Source organism: Bos indicus x Bos taurus, chromosome 25 (assembly GCF_003369695.1).
Source record: "Bos indicus x Bos taurus breed Angus x Brahman F1 hybrid chromosome 25, Bos_hybrid_MaternalHap_v2.0, whole genome shotgun sequence".
Taxonomy (NCBI): domain Eukaryota; kingdom Metazoa; phylum Chordata; class Mammalia; order Artiodactyla; family Bovidae; genus Bos; species Bos indicus x Bos taurus.
Window position 1 is genome coordinate 33,865,401 of NC_040100.1, and position 26,984 is coordinate 33,892,384.

Consider the following 26,984-nt stretch of genomic DNA (forward strand, 5'->3'; position numbering starts at 1 on the left):
TGAATGGCTCAGATAGTAAAGAATCTGCTTGCAATGCAGGAGACCAGGGTTTGATCCCTGGGTCAGGAAGATTCCCTGGAGAATGGAATGGCAACCCACTGTTCCTTATGAATGTATTCTTATCTGGAGAATTCAATGAACAGAAGAGCCTGGCGAGCTGCAGTCCATGGGGTCACAGTGAGTCAGACACAACTGAGCAACTCACAATTTCACTTTTCACATACCAGTGATAACTAATGTTTATTCTTCAGTTATTATGTTCCAGGATCTGCATAAAATGATTTCTGTGTATTGTTCTTTTAATACAGCAGCTGTATGAGATGGGTATTTTAATTGAGATATAATTGATATATATTAGCTTCAGGTGTACAACGAAATGATCTGATGTTTGTATATCTTGCAAAATGATCATCATAATAAGTCTAGTGAAGATCCATCACCATACATAGTGATGAGAATGTTTAGGTTTATGTCTTAGCAACTTTCAGATAGCACATTATTAACTATAATCACCATGCTATACATCGCATTTGCCTGACTTGTTTGATAACTGGAAATCTGTAATTTTGACCCCCCTTTACCCTTTTTGCCCCATTCCCCACCCCCTGCCTTGACAATGACCAATCTGTTCTCTGTAATCTATGGGCTTGGTTTTCGTTTTTTTAGACTCCATATGTAAAGTGAGGTCATATGGTATTTGTCTTTGTCTGACTTAATTCACTTAGCACAATGCCCTCAAGGTCCATCCATTTTTTTCACCAGTGGAAGAGTTTTCTTTTTTATGACTGATTGATATTCCACTGTGTGTGTGTCACATTTTTTAATCCACACATCTGTAGATGAATTGTTGCTGTTGTTGAGTCGCTAAGTCATGTCCGACTGTGACCCCATCAACTGCAGCACGCCAGGCTCCCCTGTCCTTCACTATCTCCTGGAGTTTGCTCAAACTCATGTGCATTGAGTTGGTGATGCCATCCAGCCATCTCACTTTCTGTCATCTCCTTTTCCTCTTGCCCTCAATCTTTCCCAGCCTCAGATGGGTACTGAGGTTGTTTCTGTCTTGGCTGTTGTGAATGATGCTGCAGTGAACGCGGGAGTGAAGATACCCCATTCCAGATCCTCTTTCCTTAGAATTTAACCTGAAAGTGGGATTACTGTTGAACCAATTCACATTCGTGAATTCCCAAGGTTCCCCTTTCTCCACGTTCTTGCCAACAGTTGTTATCGCTTGTCTTTTTATCTTTTTGATAAGAACCATTCTAAAAGGTATGAGGGGATGTCTCATTGTGGTTTTCATTTACATTTCCCTGATGATTAGTGGGGTTGAGCATCTTTGCATGTACCTGTTGACTATCTTCTTTGGAAAAATATCTATTCAAGTCCTTTGCTCATTTAAAAACCAGATTATTAGTCTTTGCCCTGTTGAGCTGTGTGAATTTCTTGTATCTTTTCTATCAGATCAGATCAGTCACTCAGTCATGTCTGACTCTTTGCAACCCCATGAATTGCAGCACACCAGGCCTCCCTGTCCATCACCAACTCCCGGAGTTCACTCAGACTCATGTCCATCGAGTCAGTGATGCCATCCAGCCATCTCATCCTCTGTCATCCCCTTCTCCTCTTGCTCCCAATCCCTCCCAGCATCAGAGTCTTTTCCAATGAGTCAACTCTTCACATGAGGTGGCCAAAGTACTGGAGTTTCAGCTTTAGCATGATTCCTTCCAAAGAAATCCCAGGGCTGATCTCCTTCAGAATGGACTGGTTGGATCTCCTTGCAGTCCAAGGGACTCTCAAGAGTCTTCTCTGACACCACAGTTCAAAAGCATCAATTCTTCGGCACTCAGCCTTCTTCACAGTCCAACTCTCACGTCCATACATGACCACAGGAAAAACCATAGCCCTGACTAGATGAACCTGTGTTGGCAAAGTAATGTCTCTGCTTTTGAATATGCTATCTAGGTTGGTCATAACTTTCCTTCCAAGGAGTAAGCATCTTTTAATTTCATGGCTGCGATCACCATCTGCAGTGATTTTGGAGCCCAGAAAAATAAAGTCTGACACTGTTTCCACTGTTTCCCCATCTATTTCCCATGAAGTGATGGGACCGGATGCCATGATCTTCATTTTCTGAATGTTGAGCTTTAAGCCAACTTTGTCACTCTCCACTTTCACTTTCATCAAGAGGCTTTTTAGTTCCTCTTCACTTTCTGCCATAAGGGTGGTGTCATCTGCATATCTGAGGTTATTGAGATTTCTCCCGGCAATCTTGATTCCAGCTTGTGTTTCTTCCAGCCCAGCGTTTCTCATGATGTACTCTGCATATAAGTTAAACAAGCAGGGTGACAATATACAGCCTTGACGTACTCCTTTTCCTATTTGGAACCAGTCTGTTGTTCCATGTCCAGTTCTAACTGTTGCTTCCTGACCTGCATACAGATTTCTCCAGAGGCAGATCAGGTGGTCTGGTATTCCCATCTCTTGAAGAATTTTCCACAGTTTATTGTGATCCACACAGTCAAAGGCTTTGGCATAGTCAGTAAAGCAGAAATAGATGTTTTTCTGGAACTCTCTTGCTTTTTCCATGATCCAGCGGATGTTGGCAATTTGATCTCTGGTTCCTCTGCCTTTTCTAAAACCAGCTTGAACATCAGGAAGTTCACAGTTCACATATTGCTGAAGCCTGGCTTGGAGAATTTTAAGCATTACCTTACTAGTGTGTGAGATGAGTGCAATTGTGTGGTAGTTTGAACATTCTTTGGCATTGCCTTTCTTTGGGATTGGAATGAAAACTGACCTTTTCCAGTCCTGTGGCCACTGCTGAGTTTTCCAAATTTGCTGGCATATTGAATGCAGCACTTTCACAGCATCATCTTTCAGGACCTGGAACAGCTCTACTGGAATTCCATCACCTCCACTAGCTTTGTTCGTAGTGATGCTTTCTAAGGCCCACTTGACTTTACATTCTTATATGGTATATAGTTTTCAAAGATTTTTCTCCCTTTCCTTAGGTTATCTCTTCTTTTTTTTTTATTTTTTTGCTCTGAAGAAGCTTTTTGTTTGATGTAGTGCCACCTGTTTATTTGGGCTTCCCCGGTAACTCAGTTGGTAAGGAATCCACCTGCAGTGTGGGAGACCCCATTCTGATTCCTAGATCGGGACGATCCCCTGGAGAAGGGATAGGCTACCCACTCCAGTGTTCTTGCCTGGAGAATCCCATGAACACAGGAGCCCGGCGGGCTGCAGTCTGTGGGGTTGCACAGAGTCGGACATGACTAAGCACGTAAGCACAGCACCTGTTACTCTTGTGCCCTTTGTGTCTAGGCTGACCTTTCTATCAGAGAGGTCATAGAAATGATCCTTGGAGAGAAGTTTAGATCAAAAAAACTCTGGGATCCCTGATAAACCTCATATCCCAATTCAGACTACTTCTTGTATATATTTTTTTAAAACATGGTGTTTTGAGTCTTTATTGAATTTGTTACAATATTTGTTTCTGTTTTATGTTTTGGCCCCTTGACCACAAAGCATGTGAGATCTTAGGTCCCTGAACAGGGACAGAACCTGCACTCCCTGCATTGGAAGGCAAAGTGTTAACCACTGGAGCACCAGGATAGTCCCTCTTTGTTATTTTTTAAAAATGGGGTTTTTAAATAATATTAAAATACATATAAAATTTATATAATATAGCATCCAATTTATATTTATAAAATTTATGTAACATATAACATAAAATTTATCATCTTAACCATTTTAAACTATATAATTCGGCAGTGATAAGTACATTCAAAGTGTTTTTCAGACATCATGACTCTCTAGTACCAGATAGTGATTCCACAGATCAGTAGTTCCTCTGTCTTTTGCATTACCCCAGACAATTCCTGTCCTAGTTATGTACCCCTAAAGAATTTAAAACAATATTCAAAAAAAAACTTGGACCTGAACGTTCATAGCATCAGTACTCACAGTAACCAAAAGGTGTGAACAAATGTCCATCAACAGAGGGATGGATAAGCTTAATATTTATGTCCATACAATGGAATATTATTCAGCCAGAAAGGAATGAATACTGATGAAAGCTACATCAAGGATGAACCTTAAAGACAGGATGCTAAGCGAAAGAAGCCAGACACGGAAAGGTCACACACTGTATGATTCCATTTATATGAATATGTTTATTACCTTTTTCATATCTCTAAGCCCTCTGTGATATTTTTCACATTGTACTTCTTATTCACATCGATTTACCTTTTTAGAGATAAAATGTCACTGCAGTTTCTGCCTAAGCAATGATATCTATGAAATAAGGGGTCTGAGGTGCTAGTTCCACTTTCAAATATATATTAAAATAAACAGATTTGATTCTACGAATAAAATTATCCTATGCGCTTATCGAAATGCATCTGTGTGCTACCTGAAGTGTACACTTAGGGCGTTTGGGAAAACAGCCTCCTGGTTCCTCTTGGCCATCAATTCCTTCCTCAATGATTCACACGGCTTCCAGACTCGAGCTGTCCAACACTGGCAGATGCGGGCCGCATGTGGCTATTTAAATTTAAGCTAATTAAAATAAAGTAAAACGGAAAATTCAGTTCCCCAGTCACACTGTCCACATTTCAAGTGCTCAGCAGTGCCAGGTGATGAGCAGCTGCCGCCACGCACATCACAGATGTATGAATTTCCATCCTGGGGGGAAGGTCTATTGGGCACAGCAGGTCCAGAACTGGCTTTCATTCTTCCTGTTATCCCAGGGAGGCGCCCCATCTCCCAGGTCCTGTGGGTAGGTCAGCGTCTCACTCAGCACCCTCGCTTCCCACCACTTGTTCCTGGCTGACCATTCATCCCCCAGCCAGGTCTGAAATTGACCTACTTTTCCAATGTCACCAGGGAGGGCGTGGTGCCAAGGCACAGCATGGGGCCCCTTCCTGCTTCCTGTGCACCAGCTCCAGACTCCGTCCATTTTCTCTTTTTTCTTTTTCTTTACATTGGAATATAGAAGTTTCTGCTGTGTGACAAAGTGAATCGGCTCTATGTATGCATATATCCCCTTTTAAAAAGATTTCCTTCCCACTGAGGTCATCACGGAGCATTGAGTAGAGTTCCCTGTGCTACTGTGGGTTCTCTTTTTACCTCTCTCTCTTCCTCCTACACCGCCCTTTCCAGCTTTCCTGAAGAGCCCTGCTCTGCTTCAAACTCCATTTCATTTTATTATTCAAGTGGGAGGGAACACCCCCTCCTTTTCCCAGGCTTCTCTGTCCAGTCTCTTATTTGTCTGCCTTTCTCTCCCTTCCCCATGCCTTTCCTTCTCTCTTTTTCCCGTCCTACTCTTATGTTTCCTCTTCTTTTTACTCTCCCCACAATCATCTCCCTGGGGTTGTAAAAGGAATCCTTTAAAGCGCTATGGAAAACGAATAGGAAGAGGACCTATAGAAAGAAAGAGCTGTATTCTTTCTATTATTTATAGAAAAAAAAAAAAAAAACAGCCATCGTTGAAACAGCAATTCTTCTTTGCTCTTTAGGAGGTAAATACATGATTTTCTTCCCCACCAAAAAAGTGATCTAGCATTTACGGACAAAAATATGACTATCGGGGCAGGACAGGACTGTGGAGCTGAGTTTACCAGGGGGCACATTTCCACACCAGAAATCCATGGCAGGATGTGAAACATTATTACTGCTGGATTTACACAGGGCTGTCAAATTTCATTATGAGATGAGGCAGCATTTAGACCGCTATTTAGGCCAGGACGTATTTAACTCTGTCCTGATGGGTGTGAGGTGTCACCCAGCTCACCAGGACATTCTCTGTGCTATTGAGGGCTCCAGCTCTGGCCAGATGAAAACCTGGTCCTGTTCATTCAGCAAATGGTCACTGATCACCTACCATACTCTGCACACTGTGCTCAGGGTGCACGGCGTGCAGCAGCAACTCAGACAGGGCCCCGGTCCCAGGAATTTACCCTCCAGCCAAGGATGGATGGATGGATGTGGAATGTGCACAGTAGGATGATGCATATGTATGTGGAAAGCTCTGCAAACACCAAGGTGGAGAAGGGAGCTGCGGAGGAAGTGATGGGAGTTCTGAGGAGGGTATAGGGAACCCTCCTACAGAATCAGTGAACATTTTGAGAAGAGGTGAACTCTGTGCTGTTTTTTTGGAGGGGTCTGAATATATGAATATTTAGGGGAGAAAAGTCTTTGTACTCATTGAGACTTTAATGAATTTAAATGATAGAAAACCAATTCTCATTAAGCTCAGAAAAAATAGAATAGGAATTTCTCTCGCATTCCAGTGATTAAGACTCTCTGCTTCCAATGCAGAGGGCACGGGTTCAATCCCTGGTCAGAGAACTGGATCCTGCATGCAGTGCAGAGTGACCAAAATTTTTTTTAAATAAATGAATTTACTTATTAAATTTATTCATAAATACGTATATTGATTAATTTTATTCCTAAATAATTGATTTAAATAAATTTAATGAATATTAATAAAATAAATATAATTGATTAAAATTTATTAATTCAAATTAATTTTTTATAAAATAAAATAAATTTAATTAAACAAGATGAATTGGTCTTTTCAACTGGAAAGAATATGGGGTGTATGTCTTACCTGCCAAATCTTGATCTAGGCTCAAATGGTGTCTTCAGATCGCTGCCTGTCTGTCTCTTTGGCTCTCATTCTCCTCTTTCTCTGTCCTTTCTCTCTGTTACAGCTCACTATTTCATCCCATTAAGATGGGGAAGAGCATCATTTAAATAGGTATGGGTTCACCTACTTTTGTCACTGTATCTCCTTAAGTCAAAAGGGTGGATATTTTCTCTAGTTTCAACAGAAAATTCCCAGAGAAAGATTCTGATTGGATGAGCTTGAGTCACGTGCCAATCCCTGACCCAATCACTGTGGCCAGAGATACCCTTGTTGGTCAGGTAGGGGAAGAGATATTATCAAGAAACAGCCGTAGGGAGAAACAATAGTTTTTACTGTTTTCTCAGTAAAAGAAAATGTAGGAATAATAACCAAGGAGTGGAAATTCACAAGGACACCACGAGTCATTTGAGTCTGCTCCAAAGCAGGGTCAGTAAAGAACAGTTTTTAGGAAGGAAGGTTGAAAGCTAAAGTTGACTAAGGAGCGTGCATTTTAGTTTTGGACATTAGGGAGCCATTTCAAGCTTTTATGCAGAGGTACATATAACAGAAACTGAAGTTTCAGAACATTTATCTGGCAGGTAGGCTTACTATGAGTGCAAGGGATGATATACAGGGAGTCAAGAGACCAGGTAAGATCTTTCAATAGCCCGAATATTTATTTAAAGTGTTTAAGTAATAAGCAACAGAAATTAATTCTGACTAGCTTAATTTACTGGAGAAGGCAATGGCAACCCACTCCAGGCCTCTTGCCTGGGAACTCCCATGGGTGGAGGAGCCTGGTAGGCTGCAGTCCATGGGGTCATGAAGAGTCAGACACAACTGAGCAACTTCACTTTCACTTTTCACTTTCATGCATTGGAGAAGGCAATGGCAACCCACTCCAGTGTTCTTGCCTGGAGAATCCCAGGGACGGAGGAGCCTGGTAGGCTGCCGTCTATGGGGTCACACAGAGTCGGACACGACTGAAGTGACTTAGCAGCAGCAGCTTAATTTAAACAAAATGAGATAATGAATGATCGAAAATCTATTGGGGATCCATTGGGACTTTACTGGAGTTTCTTGAAAAATCAAGGTAAATGTTGAGAAGCCAAGGTTTGGAAAGGTCAGGAGGTGAGCCTACATTTACTGATGAAACAAAGTTACTATCACCTTGGACCAGATTGAAAAATTTCTGGTCTCTGTCTCAGCTATAAATTTTCAGATTCCTAGGTGAGAGAATTTGAGGGTTCCAGCTTGGGTCAGGTGCACTACCCTCTCCCACCAGATCTATTTTTTTATGGTCAAAGGAGAGGAGAAGAATAAATGTTCTGGTGTATATAGTGGTGGGGGCGGGGGTTAGTGTTTTTCAAAATAAGGGGGCTCATTGTGTGTCAGTAAGCCACCCTCCAAAGGATGCAATCTTGTGAGCTGTACTGGCATAGAAGGAAGCAGGGTTTTTGCTAAAGGAAGGAATATGAATATTCATAAGTTTAAATTTAGAACAGATAGTTCAAATGAATGGTTAGTAGATTGCTATATTTCATTTACAATATTATTTTTAAAATAATTTGTTGAATGCCTTTAGCTGGGATTTTCACCATTCTCAGTAATCTTGCATCTAGTGCATTTTAGTCCTTGATGTTACCTGTCCAATTTTATACCTGGAAAGCATGAGAGTTTTGTTTTGTTTTTTTTTTTCCTGGCAAATAATTGCTTTACAATGCTATGCTACTTTCTGCTGTACAAGAACATGAATCAGCTATGTGTATACATATATCCCCTCTCAACTCCCCTACCCCTCTAGGTCATCACAGAGCACCAAGTTAAGCTCCCCTGCTATACCTTATGTTCCTACTAGCTAGCTATTTTACACATGGTAGTGTATATATGTTGATGGAAAGCATGAGAATTTTTTAGTCTTTCAGAGAATTTAACTTGGTGTTTTCACTGAAAAAAAAAAAAGCAAGTAGAAATGGAATAATGGAAGAATAATCAGTATTCTGAGAGATTAGAACCCCTGTTAATGTTCCTATAGCATCAGGTACTTTAGTTGCGGATATATTACCATTTATTGAAATTATTGTATCCTACCTGCTTTTTCACTAAACTCTAAGTAACTTCATGGGAAGGACCACATGTTTTTTACTTACCATTTTATCTCCTGCATGTTGCTGGCATATAGTGGTTACTCAATATTTGTTTAAATTGATTATGTATTTGGTAAATGAATTTGAAACCTTTCTATAGATGTGCTTTTGAGGTGTTGCTTACCGGACCAAACTCTTAATTTTTGATCCATAACTTGAGGTCCTGGTTTTAGCACTGAATGGCCCCTCCCCCAGGAAATCTCTCAGTTCTGGGAAAACTGGCATAGTTGTTCATACCATTTATGAACAATGAACGGTTTACATCATACCATTTATGAGCAACAAACATCTACGGTGACCTAAATGGTTATGTTTACGTTAATCCTACCTCTTAGCCCCACCACCATGAAACTTCCCATTAACTTTGTGTAATTGCTTTGCACTGAATGTTTGCATTCTCCCAAAATTCACATGCTGAAGTTACGATGAACTCCAGTGTGATGTTATTTTGAGGTGGAGCCTTTGGGAAGAAATTCAGGTTAGATGAGGTAGTGAGGGTGGGGCCCTCATGATGGAATTAGTGCCCTGAAAAAAGAGGAGGAGACAAGAGAGCCAACTCTTGGGCCATGTGAGGACACCACAAAGTGGTATGTAAACTGGGAAGAGGATCCTCATCAGAACCTCTATCTGTCCGGGCTTGACCTTGAGCTTGCAGTCTCCAGAGCCATGAGAAATAAGTGCTTGTGGTTTGAGGCACCCAGTGTATGGTGTTTTGTTATAGCAGTGTGAGCAGACTAAGACAGCAGTGGTTTCCCCATTGATGCAGGAGTGAGGGGAAACTCACTCCTGGGAGTTGGATGATTTGCTTGAAGGTACAGCATCAATCATGGTGGATTTAAAAACTCAACTGCAGCTTGCAAATCCCTAATCTGCTCTTCCCTCTACATGACAATGTTCCTAGAGTTCAAAGTACTGAGTTATGAACTCTTGTCCTCAAGGACTTTGTAGCCCAAAGATGTAGTTGTACACGTGATGAGTAACACGGGGGCCCTTTTTGCATCACATTTATCACAGATTTATGTTTTATTTTCACAGTTCTTGTGGCAGATGGTAGTATCGGGTTGTATTAGTCAGGGTTCTCCAGAGAAACAGAACTAGCAAGATATTTATATAGAGAAAGACATTTACTATGAGAGATGGGCTCACAAGATGATGGAGGCTCAGAAGCCCCACAGTCTGACCCCACCTTTCTCCTCTGCCTTTGTTACCTCATCGACTTTTCCTTCCCTCATTAATATGTACTGAGCAGCTTCTCCATGCCAGCCACTGTTCTGGGTTCTGGAAGGAGGATACAGCAGAGAACAAAAGAGAAAATTTCCCTCTTCTCACGGGGCCTAGGTTCTAGGATGGGGGATACCCAGAGATTCTTGGATAAATTCACACTTTGAATTGATCCATTCTGCATGTTTGGGAAAGATGAGGAGTCAGTATGCATGTACATCTGCCTGTTTGAGATCCTGAATAATCTGACAGCAGAGACACAGGTGATCTAGGAAGCTTGTAGAAACTGCTTGTCACGTGGCCTACTTTTGTCTGGTTCTCTTGGAATAGATGCTTATTGCAAGGACTGGATCCACTGACCCCTGTGCCAGTCAGTTCCAAATGCTTAGATGAGGCAGAGTCATGAGGGGCTCATGGTGACATATTCAGTACTATTTTGATAGTGTTGCAAAATACTATCCAGAATTTCAAGAACTTCCACATCCTCCACCAGGTTCCTGAAAGAACTACACATATAAGGAGCAAGAGATCCCAAGAACAGCTTTATTAATGGACCCTCAGTCTTCCAATAACTCCTGATAAAGTAGAGTTAGAGCATACATATTAGATCCTAAGTATTGGAGCTTCAGCTTCAGTACCAGTACTTCCAGTGAACATTCAGGGTTGACTTCCTTTAGGATTTACTGCTTTGATCTTCTAGCAGAAGCTCCAGTACTTTGGCCACCTGATGCAAAGAGCCGACTCTTCGGAAGAGACCCTGATGCTAGAGAAGATGGAAGGTAAAAGGAGAAGGGGGTGGCAGAGGATGAGATGGTTAGCATCACCGACTCAATGGACATGAATGGAGCAAACTCCAGGAGATAGTGGAGGACAGAGGAGCCTGGTTATGCTGCAGTCCATGGGGTCACAAAGAGTCGGGCAGCCCTAAGCGATTGAACAATGTTAGATCCTACGCCATAGATCCTGTTCCCACTGCAGACTTTTAGCCAGATGGGTCAGGAGTGTTGTGTAATGACAGGATGAATAGAATAGTCACACTTATAGAGAAAGCTTTACCCTAACTTACTCCATGTTTTAGACTTAGAAGTTATATTCAAAAGACAGTAGGTGGGGCAAGTCCTCAAAAATCACTTTTGGCTCAGGTATGCTCACCAAGCAGAGACAGGAAGCCCAAGAGATATGAAGGGCAGGCTGGCATCTGGGTCAGCACCCTTGCACCATAGTCCAGTCCAGGGGTACCTGGAGCTCTGAGCAATCAGATTAGCCTGGGGTAGGGACCTGCAGGGTTCATTGCCTCCCTTCAGAAACGGGGATTAGCAGCCCAGATGATCCTCCAGCATCTCAGAGAAGGCCCTTTAATTTCAAAATTTAGAAGGAGAGAAGATAATTATGTGAAACCATGACAACTACTACTACCCCCGCTGTCATCATTTACCAGACACCATTATGTGCCAAACACTCTGCTGGTCACATTACATACCTTGTCTTGTTAAATTTCATCTAATGTAAGCCCTGTGATTACACAGAGATGTGGCCATTATAATTTCACTTTTACAGAAGAGGAAATGGATGCTCTGAGAATTTAGGAGACTTACCTGGGATTGGAAGCCACAGAACTGCATTCTAACCCCGAGCTTTCTGATTCCCAAACTAAGCAGTCGTCTTGCAGAATTGCCTCTCTACAGTTGCACAGAAAATAAACATTGAATGAACACGATCTCAGTGGCCTATGGCCACTCGTTCATTTGTTCCTTTATTCAACAAATATGTTTAAGCTCGTACTGCAAGACACTCTAAAGTGTTTTAGAATCTCAGTGATCAAAAGAAACATCCTTGCCTTTTTGGAGCTTGCCACTCCTGTTCTAATTTTTTTAAAAATTAGTATTGCTTAGCTGACAATTAACATTAGTATGTTGTTTTTTTCTTTTGTAATTTGGCCACAATGGAATTTGAGAAAGAGTAAATATTCACTCTTTTTTTAACCCAGTTTTTTATTTTATTCTTTTTTTTTTTGTTTTTTTTGCTTTTTCATAATGCTGTCATTTCTGAGCCCGTTTTGAATGCCTTGCTGGCCTGGGTTATGCAGATCTGTGTGTTGGAGTTATTATATTTCAGTCCTGACATTTAAGTTTCAGCTCTGTGGTCATGCCTTTGGTAATCATTCAAGGGAAACCGGAAACCACCAATGAGTATATGAGACTGAGCACGGGGCAAGGAGGAAAGTACACTCATCAAGAGCCTCGCTGAAAGGAGACAGTGTGAGGATGTATTTGGAGAAGATGTGGGGCAGGAGTTGGGAATTAAAAGTGATAAAAGCTCCATGACTTTGCTCTAAAGAGAGGATTCATGCCCATAAGGGAAGGGTTAATGGAGGATAAGAAGGTGCTGAGAAAGACATCCGAGTGGAAGGGATTTCAAACCACCAGGAGGACGTTGGAAAGAGCCACAACATTTTGTAAAAATGAGAGTGTCTTGAGAACTGAAAAAAGGTTAAAGAAAACAGTGACTCTGTTTTCCAAAACATGTAAATTAGCTGACAAATGAAAAAAATGGTGACACCCAAAGCAGTCCAAGTAGAGATTTCAGGGATAGTGTGAGTCGGGGAAAGGCCTGGGAAACAAGGGAGATAGCAAAGCAGATGGAAAATTCACTGAAAGTTGAGACACACTGAATGGGTTATGGTGGCATTTATGAAACTGTAAGGAATTAAAGTCTGAAGGGAAATAGTGAATAATAGATATGTCTAGAGAACATTGCAAACAATCAGATTTGGGAAGTTAAAGGAGAGTTACGAGGCAAAAGAGAGAAAATAGAAATCTGGAGGAAGGAGACATTTTAAGTAATAGTTAAAAGCTTATGCAGCATATATTTGGATGGCTTATTTTTTCTTTCTTTCTTTCTTTTTTTTTTATTGGCCTTTTCAGGTGGTGCTAGTGGTAAAGAACTTGCCTGTTAATGTAGGAGACATAAGAGACTCGGGTTAGACCCCTGGGTCGGGAAGATCCCCTGGAGGAGGAAATGGCAACCCACTCCAGTATTCTTGCCTGGAGAATCCCATGGACAGAGGACCTTGGTGGGCTACAGTCCATGGGGTCACAAAGAGTTGGACACGATGCAAACCATATATGGATGACTTTTTTTTTCTTTCTTTTTTTTCTTTATTGAGGTATAATTGCCTTACAATGTTGTGTTAGTTTCTGCTGGACAAAGATGTGAATCAACTGTAAGTGTACATATGTCCCCTCCCTCTTGGACCTCCTTCCTGCCCAGCCACCCCCATCCCACCCTCTCGGTCATCACAGAGCACCGAGCTGAGCGCCCTGTGCTGGACAGCAGCTCCCCACCAGCTATCTGTTTTACACGTGGTAGTGTATGTATGTCAACCCTAGTCTCCCATTCCATCTCGCCCTCTCCTTCCCCCGCTGGAGTCTGTTCTCTACATCTGTGTCTCTACTCCTGCCCTGGAAATATGTTCATCTGTACCATTTTTCTAGATTCCACATATATGCCTTAATATGTGGATGGACCAAGAATCTGTCATACAGGGTGAAGTAAGTCAGGAAGAGAAAAGCAGATATCATATGGTTGGCTTTTGATGAAAAGAAAGCAGTCTGGCAATGAGGGAATGGAATGGTAGCAATAAGCATGGCTGTACAGGGACTAACAAGGTTGCGTTTGGGGCAGTGTGTTAGGAAATATGTCAGAGTAGAAAACTATTTAACAAAATGCATGGAAGCTTTATGTAAAGGCTTAGCAACATCTGTGTACCAGAAATTGGACTGGATGTTTCCATGAACTATTGCTAATCCCGCTCACGAAACTTGGGAGTTAGGGATCAGTTAGGTTGAACCACATGAAGGCGTCACAGTTAGTTCATATGGTTTAACCTGATCCGTTTTTACAAAGAAGGAAATTGAAGCTCAGAGAGTTTTAAATGTACAACCCTAAGAGACAAAGCTGGGGAGCAGCAGAGGCAGGGTTTGATCCCAGCAGTTGCTAGATAGCAATTCATTCTTTTGTTCATTCTGCACCTGTTCATTTTAGCACCTCCTGTGAGCCAGGCGCTCTGTTCAGAACTAGCAATAAAATACAAAACAAGGCAGGAGAGGTCCCTGCCTTCATGATGGATCTACTGGTTAAGAAAACAAGACAAAACACCAAAGACGGTCCTGCATAGCTATCCAATAGAAATATAATGTAAGCTATTTATCTTCTTAAATTATCTGGTAGCACTTCGAATAAGTAAAAAGAAGATGAAATTCATTTTAATGATGTATCTTATTGCAATCAACGTGTCTAAAGTATTGCAACATGAAATCAATATAAATTTATTCAAGAGATTTTACACTTTTCTTTTTTTCATACAAAGTCTTCCAAATCCAGTTTCGTCATGCCCTTTTAGCATATTTCTATTCACACTAACCACATTTCAAATGCTCCATAGCCACCTGTAGTTGGTGACTGCTGTTTAAAGCAGATCTTGATAAGATCTTGAAAGAACTTGATAATCCTGACCCAAATTTTTTTGCTGGTGATAATGTAGGAAAAACAGTCCACCATGTTTTTCCATGTTATTTCTGACCCACATACACCAACCATTCATAGGGCACAAAATACAAGGGACAGAAATGTTTCTTTCACCTGGGACTTCAGCTTCATACACCTGAGGCTGTAGGTACCAAAGGAAACTTGGATGTGTGTGCATCACGTAATTTACGTATTTTCTGTTACGTGTGTCATTGATTAAAAACGGCTTTGCACTTCACAATCAACAGACAATAATAGTACAAAAAATGGATCCTTTGCAAGCCACCAGAGCCTTCCCCACATCCACGTTTTGCCAGCATGCCCTCGTGTGTTTATTGCTCCTGATGGAAATATCAAAGATGTAATTTGAAGCTTAGCAGCAGCCAGAATTTCTTATACTTTATCTGGTCACTAAAAGTTTGTAATCAATTTTCAAGAGATAAAACAGTGATAAGATTTTACTGTTTAATACAAGTGCCCAGCAGGTGTTAATGGGGACCAAGCAGTGGGGTGTAGAATGGTTTTTCCCTGGGTAAAGAATTTTTCTCTAGAGTGAGTTTAAGTGGGAAGAAAGCCTGCGGAAATATGGATTGTCCTTCCTAGAAATTGGATGGTGGAATTGAAGGTAATAGGTACTTGTTGCCTGCCAACTTCATAATGAAATTACTGTTGAGCAAAAGAAATTCTGTTAGAGGGCTTTTTCCTCTCCCAAGGGACAGAAGACTCTTAATAGGAAGAAAGCTAGAAAGAAAGGAAGGAAGGTAGAGAATATAAACACTGAGTATATGAACTCATTGGCCCAGAATATTGAATCTTAAAGGAACACAGAACAGTTGGAGTTGTCAGAATTTCCTTACAGTTGTTTCCATATAATCTGAAGAAAAGAAATGGCATCTGAATAATGTCCCTGCTAATTCCATCTGATTTCACTACAAAATGGGAGGCAAGGGAACAAGTGGGGGAAACAGAAGTGGGGAACGAAAGGAGAGATTTAAGTACATTCAACTGGCAAATCGGAAGAAGAGCAGGTGCTCAATAGGGCATGCCAGCTCCTAGATTAAAGCGGTGACAGCAACATCCGTTCACACAGCATAACCCTGTGAATGGCTCTCCTCCGGGCCAGGTGTCCAAGTCAAACCCAAAGGATTCGTCCGCTGGTCCGCCTTTTCCAAACATATAATGAGCTGGGTATTTCTAAAGCTCTTGTGGATGGACTAAATTTCTCAGTTTCACTTACATTTGGGGCATTAGGTAGACTGAACCTGAGCTCTAGTTACCTCAAGTTATTGTACAATCAAAACTTGGCTTGAGAGCTTATTGGATTACATTTAAAACAAGCAAAACCCCTCAATTAATCAGCTGGCCTACCTGTGAGTTTTAGACTGCAGATACAGAGTGACTTGGTGATGGATTTTTTTTGCCAGCCCAGATAAAGTCCACTGGTGGGCTTTGTCTGTAGTTTTTATGCTGAAACTCCCTGGGCAGTGTCCCATAGTGATGTTTCATGGGTCTACGCCCTTGGCTTTGCAGTTTCCTGTGTGCAGTGAGTCACTCCTCCCCTCAAAACCTTCCATGATCCTCATGTCCTTCTGATCAAAATCCAGACACTTAAGGCCCCTATGATCTGGCTTCAGAGATGCTCTGTGGATGCATCCCACTGCCTGTTGTTCTTACTAAGCTATTTCCTACATCCCACAGCACGTGTCACTTCCTTTGCTGACTCTCTTTTGTTGAAGATGACTCCTCTGCTCCGAATATTCTTCCCCACCTCTTGTCAACCCCTTTGCTCCTGAAGATTCCCCTGGAAGCCCTCCCTGTGTCACGGAGCTCACATTAGGGACCCTTCCTCTACGTTCTCACAACTTCTCCTATTTACAGAGCACCAGGACACGAGTGGCCTTCTACGTGCTAGCAACGTTTGCGTGTCTGTGTCACTGAATTGTGAGAATGGAAGGGGTGGGATGGACACTGTGTTTTCTATTTCTGTATTTATAGGACTCGCTGTAAGGCCTGGCACATAATAGACATCCAGTAAATAGTTGTTGAATCCATAAATTATCTTCCTAGGAAATTATCAGATGTACCAAATAGGATAGTGATTGCTCTTTGCCTCTTCCAGAATAGCAGTGTTTGATTTTTTTTTCTGTGTTTAAACAAAGAGTATCTTTGTTAAAAATAAAAAGTATTTGCAGAAAATTTCAAGAGTACAAAGATAACACAAAAGAAAATAGAAAGTACCTGGAATCTTTCCATGCATAGACAAACCCTATTTTTATCTTCTTTTCTGCTTGTTTAACAGTAAGTAGTGAGAATTATCTTCATGCCATTAACTTTTCTTGAAAAACATGATTTTTTAAGGACTCAAAGAGGCCATTGAATGGATCCACAGAAATGTTTTTTGCCTTTCCCCCATTTTCTTCACCTTGAAGACCTGATTCTTTCCCCAGAGGACAAGTCAGGTCTTGTGTGCTGTGGCTGCCCGGGGGCAGACATGTGATCAATCAGGCCAGTCACGTGGAATTGTTGTTATATTCTAGTCCTCTTCCTTAGTATTTTACTTCTTCAGCTGCTTTTGTTGTTAAGGGAATATAAAGCAAGAAAATGCTCCGGCTTTGAGATACCCTGCCTTTCTGGGGGTGTTTGATTGCTTTTAACCACCATACTGCATTTGCTGACTATCTGCTAAGTGCTACGTTTTCTGGACATCTTTAACAGTGTCACAGTTTTCTCAAGCTGAAAAGGAAATGTGAATCCCTGAGAACCTTCCCTCCCAAATCCTGTTTTGTTTCATGTCAGCGCTGAGCCTTGGCAAGTGGTTTTGAGAAGGGAGGGTTGGAGATGGAGTATTGTGAGACAGACAAGCATCCCTTGTGATAAAGATAACTGATGGATGTTGTACAGGGCAGACACTGAAGACCCATTCATGATGCTTCTCTCCTCCACCCTCACATCTAACCTGTCCCTAAATACCTGCTAAAAACTTCTCCACTTGATCCTGTGTGTTGGGGCTCCTGCTCTTCCTTCTCCTCCTCTTTTGGGGTCAAAGCCAGCATCATCTCTAACATGGATTAATAAGAGCATTGTAACCAGTCCCCCATACTCACTGCGGTCCTCTGCAAGCCTGTTCTCTACACAACCTTCAAGTCTGATTATATCACTGCTTAAAATCTTCAATGTCCTTCTATTGTTTTAAAGCAAAGACAGGACTCCTTAAACGGCCTGAAAAGCTTTGCACTGTCTGCCCCATTCGCATTCTCACCCACACCACAGCCCACAGTCCCTTGGCGCTCTCTGCTCCAGCTGCACTGGTTTGCACTCAGGCCTCAGTAAGCACTACCACAGGACCTTGGCCCATGCTGCCCCCTTTGCTTGAGTGTGCTTGTGTCTTTTCTTATCTAGTTAATGCTGCCTCATCCTTCGGGTCAAGCTGCACTTCCTTATAGAAGCCTGGTCTGAGCCCCGTTTCACTTTCACGGAGCACATGCACCCCACCCCCGCCATCCTGACACTTGTCATCTGTTGTTGTTGAGTCACAAAGTCGTGTCTGAGTCTTTGTGGCCCCATGGTCTGTAGCCCACCAGGCTCCTCTGTCCATGGGATTTCCCAGGCAAGAATACTAGAGTGGGTTGCCATGTCCTTCTTCAGGGGATCTTCCTGACTCAGGGATCAAACCCACATGTCCTGCATTGCAGACAGATTCTTTACCACTGAGCCACCCAGGAAGCCCAACACTTGTCATATAGCTGTAATTAACCAATTAATACCTGTCCTCTCTCTTAGACTATAAGCTTCTGGAGAGCAGGGATCATGTCTATTTTCTTGTTTATCCCCAGCCAACTAGCTGATTACTGGCATGTAGCAAATATTTAATAAATATTAGCTGAATGAATAATGAATTGATGGGATATCATTTCTTTGATGTTGTATACCATATGGCTTGTGAGCAAGCAGTTTCCTTTAGAGTAGCTTATTAAAACATGCTTTCAGATCCTCTTGTTAGAAGATCATTGAACAAAGGTCTGTAGTTTGACAGGACAAAAATGTTCCAACTTATCTGTTAATCGCAACCAGTTACGGGAGTCTGGGAGTGATTACAGGCTCATGGAAAAGAGTGCATGGAGATGAGCAGAACCTGCACAGGTACTGATGCTTCCACAGGTAGAGGCTGCTGGCAATGAGTTTACACCTTCTCAGCGTTACACGGATGGTGGCGTCCGCTCATTTGTCTGAAACCTCTTAGATTTTCCCCTAAACATTTGTCTTTCTCTCTTCCTTTCTCCAGATTCATGGTCAATGTGACGTGGGATGGCAAAGACTTGTCCTTCACTGAGGAAGGCTACCAGGTGCATCCCAGACTGGTGGTCATCGTGCTGAACAAGGACCGTGAGTGGGAAAAGGTGAGCAGCCTTCCATGTGCCGAATACAGGGGAGGCAGGAGAGGATGGGCAGAAGTGGGCTCAAACTCCTCCTTTCCCCAAAACGTTTCCCCCTGAGCAGCTGCAGATGCCATCTCAGGGCCCCACTGGGAACAAGACAGACGATACTGTCAGGCGCGATGGAGGTGCTTTCCCTGGGTGGACTTGGGAAGTTGTGTGTTGCTCTCTGTGTTGGGTTCACAGATCTGAGTAGGGAGCATCCTGGAAGGACTTAGAATAATTTAAAGTCAGTGAAGTTTGGTTCATATCATTACAGTAGCAAGTACTGACTCTATGGCAGTGATCACACCGGTTTCCGGTTTGTCTAAGCCTCATAACTTGGTATCATAGTCACACATTTGGCCCATGAGTGAACCCCCTATATCTTCATTTGTTTGATCTTTTGCTTTGAGTCCAATCAATTCCAAAACTTAAATGTATCCATTCTTCAAGTCATGGGTTGGAGAGGGATGTTCTGTTTCTTGTAAAGCACATTTTCCAGCGCATGTATGTTAACTATTAAAAAATATAAAAACTCAGTGTACAGGAAAAGCTTATCTGACATGCCACACAAGCTGTGTCCTGAGTCAGAGAGGAGAGACCTCACAGGGAGATGGAGATGATCCTGTGAGTATAGTGGCAACATCTGGCCCAGCGACATTCTTCCTTCCTCATAACTAACTCTCAGCTCTCAAATTCAGTTCAGTTCAGTTCAGTCACTCAGTCATGTCCGACTCTTTGCGACCCCATGAATCACAGCATGCCACGCCTCCCTGTCCATCACCAACTTCCGGAGTTCACTCTAACTCACATCCATAGAGTCAGTGATGCCATCCAGCCATCTCATCCTCTGTCATCCCCTTCTCCTCCTGCCCCCAATCCCTCCTAGCATCAGGGTCTTTCCCAATGAGTCAACTCTTTGCATGAGGTGGCCAAAGTATTGGAGTTTCAGCTTCAGCATCAGTCCTTCCAGTGAACACCCAGGATTGATCTCCTTTAGGATGGACTGGTTGGATCTCCTTGCAGTCCAAGGGACTCTCAAGAGTCTTTTCCAACACCACAGTTCAAAAGCATCAATTCTTCAGCTCTCAGCTTTCTTCACAGTCTGACTCTCACATCCATACATGATCACAATCATAGCCTTGACTAGACGGACCTTTGTGAGCAAAGTAATATCTCTGCTTTTTCAATATACTATCTAGGTTGGTCATAACTTTCCTTCCAAGGACTAAGCATCTTTTAATTTCATGGCTGCAATCACCATCTGCAGTGATTTTGGAGCCCAAAAAAATAAAGTCTGACACTGTTTCCACTGTTTCCCCATCTATTTCCCATGAAGTGATGGGACCAGATGCCATGATCTTAGTTCTCTGAATGTTGAGCTTTAAGCCAACTTTGTCACTCTCCCCTTCCACTTTCATCAAGAGGCTTTTTAGTTCCTCTTCACTTTCTGCCATAAGGGTGGTGTCATCTGCATATCTGAGGTTATTGATATTTCTCCTGGCAATCTTGATTCCAGCTTATGCTTCATCCATCCCAGTGTTTCACATGATGTACTCTGCATAGAAGTTAAATAAGCAGGGTGACAATATACAGCCTTGACGTACTCCTTTTGCTATTTGGAACCAGTCTGTTGTTCCATGTCCAGTTGTAACTGTTGCTTCCTGACCTGCATATAGGTTTATCAAGAGGCAGGTCAGGTGGTCTGGTATTCCCATCTCTTTCAGAATTTTCCACAGTTTATTGTGATCCACACAGTCAAAGGCTTTGGCATAGTCAGTAAAGCAGAAATAGATGTTTTTCTGGAACTCTCTTGCTTTTTCGATGATCCAGTGGATGTTGGCAATTTGATCTCTGGTTCCTCTGCCTTTTCTAAAACCAGCTGGAACATCTGGAAGTTCACAGTTCACATATTGCTGAAGCCTGGCTTGGAGAATTTTGAGCATTACTTTACTAGCGTGTGAGATGAGTGCAATTGTGTGGTAGTTTGATCATTCTTTGGCATTGCCTTTCTTTGGGATTGGAATGAAAACTGACCTTTTCCAGTCCTGTGGCCACTGCTGAGTTTTCCAAATGTGCTGGCATATTGAGTGTGGTACTTTCACAGCATCATCTCTCAGGATTTGAAATAGCTCAACTGGAATTCCATCACCTCCACTAGCTTTGTTTGTAGTGATGCTTTCTAAGGCCCACTTGACTTCACATTCCAGGATGTCTGGCTCTAGATGAGTGATCACACCATCGTGATTATCTGGGTCATGAAGCTCTTTTTTGTACAGTTCTTCTGTGTATTCTTGCCACCTCTTCTTAGTGTCTTCTGCTTCTGTTAGGTCCATACCATTTCTGTCCTATATCGAGCCCATCTTTGCATGAAATGTTCCCTTGGTATCTCTAATTTTCTTGAAGAGATCTCTAGTCTTTCCCATTCTGTTGTTTTTCTCTATTTCTTTGCATTGATCGCTGAGGAAAGCTTTCTTATCTCTCCTTGCTATTCTTTGAAACTCTGCATTCAGATGCTTATATCTTTCCTTTTCTCCTTTGCTTTTCACTTCTCTTCTTTTCACAGCTATTTGTAAGGCCTCCTCAGACAGCCATTTTGCTTTTTTGCATTTCTTTTCCATGGGGATGGTCTTTTTTTTTTTTTACATTTTATTTTTTTTAATTTTATTTTATTTTTAAACTTTACAGTATTGTGTTAGTTTTGCCAAATATTGAAATGAATCCACCACAGGTATATATGTGTTCCCCATCCTGAACCCTCCTCCCTCCTCCCTCCCCATACCATCCCTCTGGGTCATCCCAGTGTACCAGCCCCAAGCATCCAGTATCGTGCATCGAACCTGGACCCCTGTCTCCTGTACAATGTCATGAACCTCCATCCATAGTTCATCAGGCACTCTGTCTATCAGATCTAGTCCCTTAAATCTATTGGTCATACCTGAATGGTCTATTGGTTTTTCCTACTTTCTTCAATTTAAGTCTGAATTTGGCAATAAGAAGTTCATGATCTGAGCCAAATTAGTCATCATAATATTGCATGGAAAGCAGAATAAAAGATAATGAAAAGGAAAAAGGGTTATATTGTTATCACATCTTTTTGGACAAGCAGTGCCATATCTCTGAACCACTTTAGCAGCCCCAGATTTGTCTTCACTTGGCACATCAGACCTAGGGGTAGGAAGGCATGGGATATAGTGTGGAAGTCATATTATACTTAACTAGTATCAGAAGACAAGACTGTGCAAACAGAAGCATTGCCTTTGGGGTAGGGGGCCAGTGACAGATGCCTGCAGGGGGATGATGAAGAGGAAGCTTCGGAGTTTGTGCTGCTACATCCAGTAGCTACAAAGTTCACATTCCTTCCAGTGCACTTGAAACAGTGACCAAAGCCAACTATATGCTGGAGCCTAAAATAAGTCTATTTAAAAGGATTAAAATATGCCCAGTGCGTTCTTTGACCATAGCAGCATTGAAATAAAAATTAATGATAAGATATGCAGGAGACACAGGTTCGATTCTTGGGTCGGGAAGACCGCCTGAAGAAAGAAATGGCAAGTCGCTCTTGTATTCTTGCCTAGGTAATCCCATGGACAGAGGAGCCCGGTGGGCTACAGTACATGGAGTCACAAAAGAGTTGGACATGAATTAGCAACTAAACCACAGCAGTGAAAGCACAACATATCAAAATTTGAAGAATAAAGTTGATGACATGCTAAGACGGAAATTCATAGCTTTCAATGCTTATAATTTTATAAAAAGGAAATTGTAAAGTCAATGATTTAAGCTTCTACATTAAGGCACTAGATAAAAAATAGAGCAAACTAAACCCAAATGAATTAGAGGAAGAATATGATAAGCATAAAAATCAACGAAGTAGAACATAAAGTATAAAGAAAATCAACAAAGCCAATAGACAATCTGAATAGTTCCTGAGAAACTTGATTCAAAACTAAAACCCTTCCCATTTAAAAAACAAAACTTCAGGCCTAAATGGCTTCACTGGAAATTCTATCTATCAAATATTTTAAAAAGAAATAATGCAAATCTAAACAGAGATTCTCAGTATTTTAGTAATCATAGTTCACCAATATATTGGAAAAGGAAACTACATTATGGATAAGTGGGGTTTATTCTAGGAGTGCAAAATTGGTTTAACATCAAAAAATAAATCAATATAATTTGCCATATTGACATAATAAGGAGAAAATTATATAATCATCTCAATAGATGCAGACAAAGCATTTGACAAAATCCAATATCCATTTTTTTTTACTGGAATATAATTGCTTTACAATGCTGTGTTGGTTTCTTTGTACAACATCATAGACCAGCCATATGTGTACATGCATCCCTCCCTCAGGAGCCTCCATCCCACCCCCTCATCCCACCCCCCTAGGTCATCAGCAGGCCCCGAGCTGAGCTCCCTGTGCTGTACTTCCCACTAGCTATCTGTTACACGTGATATTGTATGTACCAATATCCATTCTTGATAAACAAGGACCATTCCTCAATCTGACAAAACTTATCTATGAAAATTCTGTAGCTAATATCTTGTATAATGATGAGATAATGAAAATAGGTTCATAAATATATATTGAAATGATTTTTGATGAGTAATTATAACAATGGGAGAAAGGAAAGCCTTTTAAATGAGTGCTGCTAGGTCAAGTGGATATTCTTAGTGAGGGAAAAAAAATGCAAAATAAACAAAAAGCAACCTTGACTCCGTTCATACTATACATAAAACCTTAAAAACAGACTTAAATGTAAAATTTCTATAAGAAAAAATTAGGAGGATATTTTTGAGCTATAAGAAAGCATACTGTAAAAGTCATAAACTGAACTCCATCAAAATTTAAATCTTTTGCCCATGTATAGACACTGTTAGAAAATGAAAAAGGCAAGCCACACATTCAGAAAAATATTTTTAAAAAATTATCTGAATCAAAGGACTCATATCCAGAATATATAAAGAACTCCTATAAATCAATAATAAAAAGAAAATCAAAAAAAAAAAAAAAGAAAATCAACACAATTAAAATGGGAAATTGACTTAGGAATTTTACCAAAAGATTTAGTCAAATGGCCATTAAATACATGAAAACATGCTTAATATCCGTGATAATCAGAGACATGCAAATTAAAACCACAGTGAGCTACCACTTCATACCCCCTGCTTGGCTAAAATAAAAAGAACCAACAGTACCAAGTGTTGTTAAGAACATGTGGCGGTTTGGTCATTCAGTCATGTCTGACTCTTTGTGACCCCATGGACTGTAGCCCACCAGGCTCCTCTGTCCATGGGGATTCTCCAGCCAAGAATCCTGGAGTGGGTTGCCATGCCCTCCTCCAGCGGATCTTCCCAACCAGGTATTAAACCCAGGTCTCTTGCATTGCCGGTGGATTCTTTACCATCTGAGCCACCAGGGAAGCCCTTATGATCCAGCAATTTCACTCCAGCAATTCACTCCAGCAACTCACTTTAGTGTTTTTGCCTGGAGAATTCCATGGACAGAGGAGCCTGGTGGGATACAGTCCATGGGCTCACAAAAGCTGGACGTGACTGAGTGACCAACAGTATGACCCAGAACTCCTAGGTATGATCCAGCAATTCCACTCCTAGGTATTACTGCAAAGGCATGTAAACATATACCCCAAAAGTAATATTTGTGAAAGACATTCATAATAGCAAAACATCAGGAAGAAATCAAAGATTCATCAACAAGGATATAGGTAAATACATTATATATATATATATATATTCATAAAATGGATTGAAAATGAAAGTTGCTCACTCCATGGAATTCTCCAGGCCATAATACTCGAGTGGGTAGCCTTTCCCATCTCCGGGGAATCTTCCCAACCCAGGGATCAAACCCAGGTCTCCCACACTGCAGGCGGATTCTTTACCAGCTGAGCCACAAGGGAAGCCCAAGAATACTGGAGTGGATACCCTATCCCTTCTCCAGCAGATCTTCCTGACCCAGGAATTGAACCAGAGTCTCCTGCATTGCAGGCAGATTCTTTACCAACCGAGCTATCAGGGAAACCCATAAAGTGGATTGCTACACTTGAATAAGTTGTGAGCTTGTAATACCCACAACAATGTGGATGAATTGCAGAAGCATTATGTTGAACAAAAGAAACCAGACACAGAAGATGATACTGTATGTCATCTTCCATTTGTATGAAGTTCAAGGAGACACAACACTAGTCTGTGGGGTCACATATCAGAATGATGCCTGGAGGAGGGCATGGCAGCCCACTGCAGGATTCTTGCCTGGAGAATCCCATGGACAGAGGAGCCTGGCGGGCTACAGTCCATAGGATCACACAGAGTCAGACACAACTGAAGCGAATTAGCATGCACACATGAGAATGATGGTTGCTTTTGTGGAGGAGAAAATTAATAGGAAAAATGCAAGGGAACTTTCTAGTGTTATGACAATATTCCCTGTCGCGAACATTTGTCAAAATCCATCAAGCCACCACAAAAGATTTGATTATTTTACTGCATGCCATTGTATCTTAATTAAAAGACATGTTTTGAAGCCATTCAAACTGAGATACCCTGTACGATTAATTCCCAATGTTTACTGAATTTTCATACTCAGCTCCATGACATGAGTACTATTGATGACAACAATAACCATTGTTAATTGAACACTTGCACGATATTTCCTTTAGGTGGTACACCCAAGCTCTGAGTGACAACTTGCTTTGTTCATCCCTTCCACAAATGTTTATTCAGGGTCTGGTGTGTGCCAGGTGCCATTCTTGGTGCTTGGAATCTGCCAGTGAACAGAAGAGACAAAAAAGCAATTTCTGATTCACTGAACTTAGATTCTGGTGTATGTGGAGAGGGATGGGGTGGGGCTTTGTGCATTTTGGTGATGCTTCAGGAGAGTGTCGGATTCTGTCCCCAGGAGTTAGCTCCACTCTTCCCTCTGATGTACCCTGTAGCCCACCTTCCTAAGTGGCACACATCTCCATGTCTGAGCTGGTTCCTTTATGCATCTGAGATCTTGAACATGCTTTTTATTTTTCTTCCCTGTAATGCTTTCCTGTATCCTCACTTTCTTTTATTAATCCCTCAAATTCTGGCTTCTCTTTTCTCTTGCAAATGGGAAGTCAAAATGCAACTTACTTTTTTTTCTTATCCATAATGGGAGGTAGAGAACTCAAGCCTATCTGTCTGTCTTTGGTGGTTACACTTGGGGATTATTTTTCCACCTTTTGAAGTTCCACAATCGGAGGATCACTCTCGGAGCTGTAAAATCATTCTCGTTGGTCAGATTTCTCCAGTCCTGGGTCAGGCTGTGCTCACACCTGTGAATTCTTGCTGCCCTTTGGACCTGGCTCGTTTGCCAGGAAGCATGTTTACAAGGGAGGTCACTGTAGTGCAGTTGATAACACTGCATAAAAGAAGGCTGCCCTTGATAGACTCCATTTTCATCTACAGAAAAAAATATCTTTTTAATAGTTTGCCTGTCCTCCTTCATATTTCTGTTGAAATACAGCAATTTCCCAAAAAAAAAAAAAAAAGGCAGCTCGGGGAATTGCTGCCGAGTTGAGCTTAGAATGTACAAATGCTTCCTGTAGTTGCTCTGTTCTCTCAGCTGCTCAGGGGATCCAGTGCTTCAGAAATAGCTTCTTGTGCTTCTGTCTTGAAGAAAGAGGAAGCCAATGGAGCAGGTAAATACCCATCATGTTATCCTGCAAGCCGCCCCCCCCCACCCCCCAGCAGCATAGTCTGATAAGGCAGGTCAGCAGAGGGGAAGGCATGCGGAAAGGGGGAGCTGTTAGTCTGGGACTCAGAGGAGATTTCTTTTCATCTCCGAGGTCATTCAGTAGCGTCCCTGGAAGGAGCAGCGTGTAATGAGGGTGTCTTGGAAAACACGACAAGCCCTTAGAGGGACACTGGCTTTCTGCTGGGTCTTTGTGTGCAGCAGATGCGGACGACTCCAGTGCCGTGCACATCCTGCTTGTGTTCAGCAGACACGGAGCTCAGGGCTGAGCAGGCTTCCCTCCAGCTCACTGGAACCT

General features: G+C 41.8%; 1 protein-coding gene across 2 annotated transcripts in view; it reads left to right on the forward strand.

Moving 5' to 3' along the window:
- GRIN2A (glutamate ionotropic receptor NMDA type subunit 2A) overlaps positions 1 to 26,984 on the forward strand; it is a 452,790-nt gene that overhangs the window by 281,989 nt on the left and 143,817 nt on the right. For both annotated transcript variants that reach the window (XR_003508663.1, XM_027527304.1), the window contains exon 5: positions 18,806 to 18,920. Coding sequence is in view for 1 of the 2 variants with exons in the window: in XM_027527304.1 (XP_027383105.1) it covers positions 18,806 to 18,920 (115 nt within the window). In the remaining variant the exon portion in view is untranslated. The remainder of the gene's footprint in view (positions 1 to 18,805; positions 18,921 to 26,984) is intronic.